General features: G+C 42.3%; 2 protein-coding genes across 8 annotated transcripts in view; one reads left to right on the forward strand and one right to left on the reverse strand.

The window, feature by feature from the left end:
• LOC133383081 (uncharacterized) overlaps window positions 1–1,939 on the reverse strand; it is a 66,277-nt gene extending 64,338 nt beyond the window's left edge. For both annotated transcript variants that reach the window (XM_061623084.1, XM_061623083.1), the window contains exon 1: window positions 1,087–1,939. In XM_061623084.1, coding sequence (XP_061479068.1) covers window positions 1,087–1,832 — 746 coding nt within the window. In that variant the 5' untranslated portion in view covers window positions 1,833–1,939. The remainder of the gene's footprint in view (window positions 1–1,086) is intronic.
• The window catches only part of COL19A1 (collagen type XIX alpha 1 chain), a 358,502-nt gene that overhangs the window by 38,876 nt on the left and 307,358 nt on the right, over window positions 1–12,268 (forward strand). The window lies entirely within an intron of this gene.

A 12,268-nucleotide genomic window follows, 5' to 3' on the forward strand; every position in this document is an offset into this window, starting at 1 on the left:
ATAACTGCACTGACTTTTCCCCACCACCACCCTGATCACAAACAAGGGCTGCTAGCTGTTTCTATAACCAGTTTTGATTCTTATATTCAAGGACATAACAGTCAAAATGTATGATGTTTCTGCATTAGATAGGCAGCCTAAATGAAAATTAACTCTGTGTGTGAGGACATGCATGCATGCATATGTACAGCCAATGTGTCATATTTGTTCTTTTTTATAGTTTAAATTTAGGACCAATTTCTTGGGGTTATGGAGGGGTGAAGAGTGTTGTGAACTTTTGATCCTCATCATGCAACCCAATTGTCTTTTGCTACTATTTAAAAACAAATATACAGATGGGGGGGAGGCATTTAAAATATTTTGAATAAGCAACAAATACAGAATATTTTCCAGGCCAACCCCAGGAGCTGATGGCACAAGCTCCCTGGCCTAGGCTTCTTCACTTCTGCCTTCCCCTCACTTCCTGCATAGTAGATGTCGAGATATATTTGCAGAAGTGATAGTGCTCTAAGATATGTAGAACTACTCATTTATTATATGTGAGTTACATTTACACACTCGTTTCTGAATTGGTTTTGATGAAGCAAAGGAACAGAATGTAATCTGGAGATCTCGTCCAACAACTCTGTAATACATTCTTCTTAGCTTCAGCTTGAAAAGAATATTTGCATTTCCAATATATTTTTTGGCTACTACATGAAGGCACTTTCAGACTGCCACTAGTTTTGGGTGGGACTCAGTCACATACCAGCAAACTCAGGTTATACAATTGTAGTTGATGAGGGGGTCTTGCGCCACAAACCTTCCACTGAATATCAGATTTTTTTGCAATGAGAAAAGTAACAGGAAAATACACTGGAAAGGGACAAGGCTTGTTTTGATGCAATGTCATCAAATCTCCCTGCAAACAAATCAGGTTGACTGTTCAATAAACAAATCTTCTGGAAGTTCCCTGAGTCTTTTTTGCACATATTTTGTTAATATTGCTCTATTTCATATATATATATATATATATATATATATATATATATGTATACCTTTTGTTTCTTATGTACTATCATAATTTCTACCAATACAATTACTTACTCTTGTAGTATTGACTTTGTCTGTTCTTGCATAATTTGGGGACCCTTTCCTCTGTGCTGAGGGGAGAGGCAACGAGACGCAGGGAGGGGAGAGGCAATGATTAGCAGGGTGGAGATAGGCAACAACGACACCCAGGGAGGAGAGAGGCAACAACGACACCCTGGGAGGAGAGAGGCAACAGGCACGGGGAAGAGGCAACGATACCCAGGGAGGAGAGAGGCAACGACAGGCACGGGGAAGAGGCAACGACACCCAGGGAGGAGAGAGGCAACGACATGCAGGGAAGGAAGAGGCAACGACATGCATGTGGGGAGAGGCAACGACACCCAGGAAGGAGAGAAGCAACAACAGGCACGGGGAAGAGGCAACGACACCCAGGGAGGAGAGAGGCAACGACATGCAGGGAAGGATGAGGCAACGACACGCACGTGGGGAGAGGCAACGACACCCAGGAAGGAGAGAAGCAACAACAGGCACGGGGAAGAGGCAACGACACACAGGGAGGAGAGAGGCAACGACACACAGGGAGGAGAGAGGCAACGACACGCAGGGAAGGAAGAGGCAACGACTCGCATGTAGGGAGAGTCAACGACACCCAGGGAGGAGAGAGGCAACAACAGGCACGAGGAAGAGGCAACGACACACAGGGAGGAGAGAGGCAACGACACCCAGGGAAGGAAGAGGCAACGACACGCACGTGGGGAGAGGCAACGACACCCAGGGAGGAGAGAGGCAACGACACACATGGGGAAGAGGCAACCACACCCAGGGAGAGAGGCAACAACAGGCGCGGGGAAGAGGCAACGACATGCAGGGAAGGAAGAAGCAACGACACGCACGTGGGGAGAGGCAACGACACCCAGGGAGGGGAGAGGCAACGACAGGCGCGGGGGAGAGGCAGTGACAAGCAGGGAGGGGAGAGGCAGCCAGCGATAGGCAGCCAGCGATAGGCATGAGAGGAGAGGAGGAGGCAGGCAGGAAGGGGCGGCAGGACAAGCGGTGGAGGCGCACGCATGCACACGCGCACACACCATCGCCACTCCTCTCAGTTCTTCACCTCCATTCTGCTTCTGTAGTCTGGCTCGCCATGTGTGAGGCACATTCTTTTGGCCACCAATCACAGGAGCAGACTTCCCCTCCCCCCAAGTAACGGTAAATGGAACGTTGGAAACGTTACAGTTACAGCTGAAAAGTAATTAAGTTACCACTCGTTCTGTTACAAGCAAATGTAACAAAATTACCCTCTCGTTACGCAAAAATGTAGTGAATTACAAGTAACTCGTTATTTTTAACGAGTTACTTCCAAGCTCTGGGATCGGGACCTGGGGCAGGGGTCTGAGCACTAGGAGAATCTCACGTAAGTACCCTCCCACAACTCCTCCCCCACCACACTCCCAGAACTCCTCATTTTTGGGGCTTCTGTCAGCCTCCATTTGGCAGCCTGGCTGTCCTCAGTGGATGCCCAATGGCGCCTGCAGGCTCCTAGCGGTGCCATGGCTCAGCTGCAACAGAGGATTGCTGCCGGCAAGGCCAGCGCAGCTGGGAGCCTGCCGGTGTTGCCAGGGATCCCTGGCATCAAACTGATCCCAGCTTGGTGGAAAGGTGAGTTGGATTGCGTCCTAAGAATAGTTTACAAATAGATAAGTTAATATGTAAATTCATGAACATGAACAAGAGTAGTTTTTTTAACCAAACATAACACATTCTTGTGATAATGATTTTCTATTAAAATTTCAGTTTACTATTAAGTGTTAGAGTGATATCTGTTCATCCTGGAATTAGCACAGCATTCACAAATATCCAATTTAGGCTGCAATCCAATACACACTTATCTGGGAGTAAGTCCCATTGAACCCAATGGAGCTTACTTCTGATTAGACATGTATTGGGTTGCACTATTAGACTGCTAGGCAGAGTAATCCAACCTATAGGAAACCGGCATAATTTACACCAGGGTAAAGTATGTACGTGTAACTTACCCCTATTTTAAACTCCATTCAAGAGTGGGGATACTGCTGGCTGAACCAGCCTGAGTGTGGCAAAGGGAAAACAAGCCTTTAAAATAGAATTTGACTTATTCCAGTCTTTTTGCTAGTGTAACTGCCACTGGGTTGCTGAAAGGAGTTTGGAACAGAGGCAATTTCCCCCTTGCCCTGTCACACTCCCATCACTTTATCAAGATTTATCCCAGCCTCAGCTCAGCTGGGATGGAGGACTTATGCTGGTGTATCTCTGGCTGAGCTGGGATGAGGGACTTCAGCCTGACATGTAGTGCTGGGGAATTAGGTCTTACCAATGAACACAAAGCCACTCCTGGGTGATCAAGCCAGGAGGGAACGAACAGAAGAAACATTGGGACCACACCAAGATAAAAGGTTTTAAAAGATTTATTGAAAGATGTCCAATTGACACAGCCAGAGGTGCTCTTATGAGTCACCCATTGTAGCAATGGTAAAATGCAAAATTAAATATGCCCAATAGTCCTGATCTTTCGTAGTCACACACTCACACAAGTAGCTGCTGGCCAACCAGTACTGTAGCGAGGAAGAAGAGCTTGGAGAAGGAGGCACGCTGAAGGAGTTGCAGGTGGTAGGCTATGGTAGAAAACTTCTCAAATCTTCTGGTGAAGTTGGGGTGTCTTTATTGTCAGATAATGTCTTGATGTTCTTTTGATGTCTTCACTGAGCCCTGGTATCTCATTCGATCAGATTGGTATCCTGTGCCTCCTTTCCATGTCACTATGCTGGCACATCTCCTTTTTCCGATACCAGCTTAGTGCCTATCAAGGATGCTGGTCATGGTATCTCTTCTAGGTACTCACACTGACATTAGAATTATGACATTTTTATGGTTGATGTATTCCAGACACCCTCCAGTTGTTGTTGCCTTAATAAACTTCAGCGCCTCTAAGCCTCGAGTTTCAGCCATAAGCCCTAGAAAAAGAAATTCATTCATATCCACACATCCTCTACATGTTATAACATTGACCACTCTGTCATCGATGGCCTTGGGTAACTAGCTGGTTCCGTAGTACATACAAACAATGATACAGACACTGCTCTTTGTTTTGCAGACAAGATGGAGAAAGTTATAAACATTCCTGGCTTTATCTCAAACACTGTATTTCTGACATTTTCAATACCAAGAGCATTTCTTATATATATTTTAAAGATACAATTATAAATGTAAATACAATCATGGAATAATATTTATAGTAACTGCATAGCAGAGCAGAAACATATAGCAATATTCCAATAGCAGTATCAATAATAAATGGCATGAATATATAAGTGCATGAGATGTTCAGGCATTGATACATATAGGAAGGAGGAAATATATAGAAATATACTTTAATTCGTGTCAAGCCAACGTAGCCTTGGCTCAGCTAGGTTTGCCTATTCCAAAGTTCACTCATCCCAGTGGATCTTGGGTTTGGATTGCTTCCTCATTTCTTCGTGTAAAGTAGGATTTAACCCCCCCCCCAAAAAACTCCAAAAACACAGTTGTGGAAATTAAACATAACTATTAATCAGAGCACAAGTCATAGGTAATATCAGATGTTTGCAGAATATATATATTCTGTTTGAAAAGGTAGAAGCCAGTTCTAATTTTATATTCAGTACATAGATATTTTTAAATGGTTGTCTATTATTCCATTTTATTATTTGTTATACAGAGAGTGATAAAAATAAGACTACTAGATTACTTTTTTAAAAGGAGACTTAAATTTTTTTTACAGGAGATCTTATTCTACTGGGAATATGTTTCAGAATGACTATCCTGGTAGAAAGTTTCATATATTGTTGTTATTGTTTACAATTTTATTATGTACGTGTTTGATTTTATTTTTGTAAGCCGCCCTGAGTGCCCTGTTATAGGGTAGAAGGGTGGGATAGAAATATTATATATATATATATATATATATATATATATATATATATATATATATATATATATATATATATATACCCATGTGCCTTTCCTGTAGATATGAATCTAATCAGGCTAAGGAACTACTGGTTCAGTCCTTTGATTAGAGGGAAGTGTCCTTATCACTGCACAGTGGACCATATAAATGTGATATTACTATCACGGAAAACAATTTCTCTGTAGCACTGCCCTCCTCCTGCCCCTCAGCATCAAGAATCAAGAGTTATTTTATTCCATTAAATCACTGTTGCTTTATAATAGGAGTAGGGAATCTGTGGCCCTCCAGGTGTTGTTGGACTCCAACCCCCATCATCCCCAGCCAGCATGGCCAATAGTCATGGATGATGGGAGTTGTAGTCCAAGAACTTCTGGAGGGCCATAGGTTCACCCCCCTGCTTTAAGATAGTCCAGTCCTTTATATAGTCATGGTATCTCGATGGGATTGAATCAGTTGCTCCTGAATTTGAAACACAGTTGAGCCTCAATATATTGCTCTTGGTGCATTATTGAGGTCTCCTCTCTTGTTTCACCCCCCTCCTTGCCAGCAATTCTCAGAAGAACCCATTGCCCCGTTAATCTTATAGCTCAGCAGAAGCTTTCAGGGGTTAGTGAAGACAGTGCGGTTGGACTTTCTCATTGTAGCCATCTGGAATAGAAAAATAATAATTTTACAACAGATGCTGAAATTTTGATTTCTCTGTGATGACCCAATTGAAATAGTGACAAAAGGTGTGTGCTATATCACCAAGATAAATCAATGGCAAATGGACTAATGAGAAGAAGTGAAATAAATGGCATTCTAGCCTAAGTGTTAAGATCCAGAGTCTGTCTGAGATTGCCAAAGCAGAACAAATTTATTTAGACAATGTTTAATTTGAATAGTTTGAATGATCTTATTTCCTTAGCTTTGTTGTAATAGCAAAATGCTAACCCACAACAAATAATTCCAGTTTTGAGAATACATTATTTTTTCTTTATTAGAATGCATGTAAAATTCTCATATTTTTAATGTGTCATCTCCATTCAATAAGCCCATGTGGCAGAACAGGGAGAGACTATGAACATTTCTAGCAAGTCTCATTTTCCACAACAGAAAACTCCCTGTTTTATGAGGCACTGACACCGTTATGGATTTTCCTTCAACAAAAGAAAGAACTAGAAGAATTTACATTTCCAAGAATGTTTGTGGTGAGCAGTTCATTATGACGCTGCTTAGCATATGTACAGTATTACATGCAAGAGAGAACTTTTTATGGGTGAAGCTCTTACATGAGTTGAAATGAAAACTCTGTGTCCATTGTGACTAGATCTAGACAGTTAATTCAGGCATACCTATGTTCAAAGGGACTCCTGATCCTCCCCACCATCAATGCCATATGAAAATCTATTTATTAACTGTTCCTGTATTTCAAAAACAGTTTGCAATGTGGAATGAAGGAACAGCTGCTTGAGAAACACCTATCCCCACCATGCACATGGAACTAGCAGCATGTTCTTGTCATTGGTCAGGCTGCCATGTAAGATTCTGGTAGGCCTAAAATTAAGTGCTCGTTGCAATAAATCATACTGTACTTAGACTACTTACTGGCATTTGGCTGGAGCCCTGAAAAATCTTACACTGTTGTAGGACCTTAGGCTAAAGTAGCGTAATCTTGTGACCTACTCTAACAAGACAATCTTCTATTTGAAGGACTGTCTGAGGGGGAGAGGGAATCTAGTTTGTCTGGAAAAATCCCATTCTCATAAGAATCTGCAGGATGATTCCCTCCTTCCCTTTTGCCTCCACTCCTCAAAGTCTATAGAAACAAAGACATGCTGTTTATCTTATCCTGGAGAGAGAGAGAAAGAGACCCAGCAGCAGCACTTTGCTGGCTCCAAGTCTCTCTATCCTAGAGGCACAAGAAGAGCTTGGAGAAATGGTGGCAGTGGGGGAAATGGGGTGAGCCCATATAAGAAATCAGAGGTGGCATTTGGGACTTTGGGCCAGTCATAGCCCTGCAGAGTACAAAAAAAGGTGGGGCCATGATTGGTAGATTGCATGTTTATTTCCTAAATGGAATTGCCTTTTGAAAGCCTCAGTCTTCTTTCTCATTCCTGTGAACATTAACACAAATGCATATATCTCCTCCGCACTTTAACATACATAAAGAGTGATAGATTTGGGAGAAACTGATTTGGGAGTGATTTGGAATAATAATTAATTTCCAAAGGAATTTAATGTATTGAGACATGATTTGATGGTATTTCAGAAAGGATAATTGATTTGGAGCAGGATCTTGGAGAAAATTAATTGAAGAGGAACTGATCAGGGGTGATCTGGGTTGGATATTGTTGATGTGGTTACAGATTCATTGCAGAATTTGTTTGGGGTAGTAATTCATGGAAAGTAAGTTTACCGAAGGAAATTGACATAGATGGGAAAATAGTTGGGTTTCCCTCTGTGAGAGTAGATATATTTGGGATCAGAGAAGCAGTTTGGTGTTGGGGAGGTAGATCCCCCCCCCCCGCTTCTGTCTTGTACTCAGTTTCTTGGGCTTGTCTCAGCCTCACCAATATGCCTTGTGAAATAGATGTTTTGTCGCAATAGCAAAAGTGAAGTAAAATATGTGGTTTTGAGGTTCAGACCCAACCTCTGACTTATACTCAGTTTGTTGCCTTCACCTATCTCTATCTGGTCCAGCACACTTTGTAGCGGTGGGCAGCAAAATGCCTTTGGGAAGCATAAAGGCAGCAAGGCATAGGGGCAACAGCATTCCCCACTATGGTGAGATGTATTTCTATTTATAGTAGTGACTTATAGTAAGTTGCATCTATACATACACATTTGTGTTCTCTTGTTTTGGGAGGTGACACATTTCCTCTTTTTTTGTGATGTGTATGAGTGGCCATCCTAGGCATCATACTCTAAATGTTGACCTGAGCATGTACAGCAGTAATCAGGGCCAAAGGATCTATAAAGCATCCCCAGGAGTCCTCCTGCTGTCTCACACCTCTGCAAATCTGAGAAGTAGGACTGGTAGAAAGGACTCTTTATAGGTATAGTCTGCAAGGCTCTATCATGCTTCCACTATGGTAATGTGACTGTGTATGAAAGGCTTCATCAATTTGGAATAGATCCATTTTAGGCTTCACTGAGAGGGCTTATGAAGCTGTTGTTACTCTAAGGGTTTAGCATGAGACATGGATGACTTTGCCAAATGAAGTAGCAAAATTCCATGTGTGTGTGTTTTTTTTTTTAAAGGGTTCAAAAGCAGACTTGAACTTGTAAGAAAAAGTTTTGGATATTTTTTTAAAAATCTGCAATTCACCAGGGGTGTGAAATTTGTCACTTTTTATAAAAAGCTAGTCAAACACTTAACTTATTCTATGCACCCTGATATCCATTAAGGCTTGGTCAATTAGTAAAGCTTCCTGCCTCTGCGTCACTTCTCTGTGGTTAGCTCTTTACAAGTTTTATCATTCTGCCATAAAGTATTTTTCACAGCTGAAGGAGATAAATTTATGAGCACCTCTTCAGAAGCAAGTTTCTTTAAATTTTGTATAAACAAAAATGGCTTTCTGCTCTACTTTTTCCACTCAGCATGTTTGGGCTCCAAGGTGGCTTAAGACATAAGTGTAATGAGTTTGGCACTTTAACTTTTCTTATCCTCCAGTTAATGTGTGCCACATCATAAAACCATTTTGCAGCTGAGACTGAGTCAAACATAATTCAGCATGAATGGAAGTCTTTCCTCTCATCTGTAGAGTGGACTAGAATAGAAGGAGCACTCTGTCTTGAATCAAGAGTGTTGTCAGTGTGGAGAAGAGTTTGTCCCACCTTTGTCTACGTTTGTTCATTTGAGCTGTTAATCACAGTTGTCAGTTTTGAATTCTAATGAATTTTATTCTGCTAACATTTTACGTAAATAAATAGAATCAGTGAAGTATTCTAACAGGGAAACTTTGAAGGCTGCATAACTGGGTGAGAGATTTCTGCTTTTATGTCTTCCAATCTTAGACTGCCACTGTCTTCTACTTTTGATTTTTTTATTGGCTTAGCACACTGAAGTCTCATTGCGTCAGTTACGAATTTAGAGCACTCAGCACATGATCTGACACTTGTCGTTTGAACTACGGGAGTCTTGCAGACTTAATATCTCACAATGTCAAGGCAATGGAAATATCTTACAAATCAATACATGACAGATTCTTGGACCCTTGCTGTCCCTGTTACCAGGGAAGGTCCATACATTCTTATATCTATCTATGATAATCCTTGTCCATATTTTGCCTTTGGGGGAAGGGGACTGTTTTTTAAAAAATTTGAGAGCACAAGTGTGGACTTCAGATTTCAGCCTTCTCTCCAAGGTATTCTTAAGTTAAATGTCTGAATTGTGGACAGAAGGCATTTCGGAGGCTCTTCTCAATATGCTGCTGCCTAAGATTAGAGAAAGGGCCTTCTCAGTGGTGGCATCCCAGTTATGGAATGCGCTCCCCAGAGGGGCTCGCCTGGCATCCATGTTTGGATCTCTTTGGCACCTGGTGATTCTCCCAGGGCTTTTAACAACTATCGAGTTAAGCGTATTTCACTTCTTAGAACTATTTTGTTTGCTGGGTTTTAATGTTATTTTTTAAATTGTTGATCATTTGCTGCTTTATGATGGCTTTATGCTGATCTTTGTGGTGGTACAGTTTTTTTATGTGGATTATGATTTAGTTTTGGTTGTATTTGTATTTTAGTGATTTCATTAAAACTTTGTGAGCCACCCAAAGAACTTTGGTTTGTATTCAACATAGCAATAAGTAGATTTTTCTGTCAGCACAAGCATTTCTACTTGCCTGACGAGATTATCTTCCCTCTCCTCCCCCTACACACTGTTATGGGGTTTCTCTTGACCCTCCAGAGCAGATGCAGGAGGTGTGCAGGGGGAGGAGAGGCGGAAAAGTCCAGCAGTGCTAGTGGGTATCCTTTCACTGACTTCTGCTAGTGCAACGGGTTAGTTGAATACTTGGTTAATTGGATGGTATAAAAATGCCAAAATACTATATATAAATAAATACTTAAGTTCAGAAAAGCAGTTGTGGTCAAATTTACCTTCTTCAGAAGCCAGTGCAGGACAGACTGTTGCAGAGCAAACAAATACAGCAAATAATAGGTGATGAAGTATATTTAACAAGGTAATAACTGAACATTTCAGTGTACAGGCTGTGGCCCTTGGTATGTTAATAGGGGTGTGTCAAGTACAAAGATATCCCTTATTTTCATGTATGAAATGTTGAAGAGTGTGCAGTTTACTGCTGTTTCCTATTCACTGTATGAAATAAGGTGAATGGTCGAGAGGAGTGTTTTGAGTTGATAGAAAATGAGACTAATAAATTTGGAGATGCGTAAAATTAGGGGGGAAAGTACATATATAGTGTTGAGCCCCAGCTACCCCAAGCGCATTGGGGAGAGTGGGCAGAGGAGGACAAGACTTCTGAGAGCTTTGAGAGAGGGGGAAGCTTTAGCAGCCCTCCAGCCTCCCTGGACAATCCCCCAGGTGATCTAGACCCTGCTCCACCTGAAGGCGCCTTGCCACCTGCAAGCACTGTGCCAGAGCCGTTGGGGAGCGATCTCACGTGTGTGCCAACTCCAACCCCCCAGGACTCCCTGCCTGTACCTTCAAATGTTTCACCGCCAACTTGCTCCCTGCCTCCTGAAGTCAAGCCGGCACCTAGCGAGCCTGTACTATCTGATGAGCAGGCAGAGGCTCGCCCCCCCTTGGCTTGTGTGAGACGACGAGAGAAGTGGGACAGTCAGAGGGTGGAACCACACAGGAGTCTGAGATTACGAGTGAAGACCTTCCCTACTTAAGGCAGCGCCTCCCTGGTTGAGGTGCTGAGTCAACTTACTCCACATTCTGCAGAGAATGCTTAGTTAGCGTAGTTAGCATCAGTAGTGAGCCAGCCTAGTTAGGTCAATGAAACACACTGCTTTTGATGTAACCGTGACTCTAATAAAGCAAGAATTATTGCGTCTCGCCTCTGGCTCCTGTGTCGGGCTCTGGGCAGCACATATAGCCTTGTAATTGATTGTAGCCTCCACCCCTTATAGTGCCACACATAGAGAGATCCCTTTTTGTTCCAGAAGGGTAGCTGCAAGAAAGAGCAGAATGGCCTCTGTGAGGGGGAAAAAAAGATGGAGCATGAAAGATTAAAAAGGGAGGCTTAGATTGAGCAGGTAGAGAATAGAGGCCTGTTCAGCAACCGCTACTAGCAGCTCCATCTTTCCAAGTTCTGTATGTTTGTTTCAGAAGCTGGTTGTGAACAGTGCTAATTGACGGCGCCTGTGATGATATTTGATTGATTGATTGCATGTATATACTGCCTTTCTGCCAAAACACCATTTACAATTTTAAAATACCGAACAAATAAATGATATAAAACGTAAAATTGGACCAGGGGGTGGGGGAAGATGGGGGGAGGAACAAGTCTAAGAAGTAGGTCCTGATGTTGTGTTTGCTTGCCTGTGTTGTTCCCTCCTTTCTCACAGGACAGATGGTGTCAGTTGGCTCGTGATGTGGAGGGACAGCCTGACTGGAGCAGTCCTTAAGGTTCCTTTGGCCTCCCTTCTTTGGTCTTGTCTGCCAACACCCCCCCCAGTCCATTTATCAGTTTAGCCCTTTTAAAAAAAATGTATTGGGTTTTTAAAAATAAACAGGTGTGTGAATGTGTGGTTTTTTTCTTTAAAGGTAGGCAGCCCTCCTAAATAATGACATGAGGCTCTTCTAATTGCTGGCATATCTGTTGCTCAAACTGCAAGGCTGAGAGACAGATGGGCTCTCATACCATAGCCAAAGGACCTGCTTTAAGTTTCCTTTTATACTACATCTGTCTGTGTCCCTTGGTTATTTGGGCCAAGGGCTGCAGTCTTTATATTTCTGATAATCCTCCGCACACTAAAGCCATTAAGGAACTGGGTGTGGTCGTGGAGGAGAGAAATGTGTTATATTCAGCATTATATTCTCTGTGTTACTGAATTGTCGATAATCAGTTGCCAGTCCAAAGAGCTATGAGGTAAATTAATTCAAAATAGCCAAAGGTTCAGTAAAAAACAAGAGCCCTCAGGCCACATTCACACCATAGATTTATTCCACTATTATTACACTTTAAACTGTCATGGCTTCCCCCAAAGAATCCTGGGAAGAGTAGTTTGAGAAGGGTGCTGAGAGGCTCCTATGAACGATAATGAACAATAAGGGGACCTTGAAGTTGCCGATTGACATTTGGACAG

Source organism: Rhineura floridana, chromosome 4 (genome assembly GCF_030035675.1).
Source record: "Rhineura floridana isolate rRhiFlo1 chromosome 4, rRhiFlo1.hap2, whole genome shotgun sequence".
NCBI lineage: Eukaryota > Metazoa > Chordata > Lepidosauria > Squamata > Rhineuridae > Rhineura > Rhineura floridana.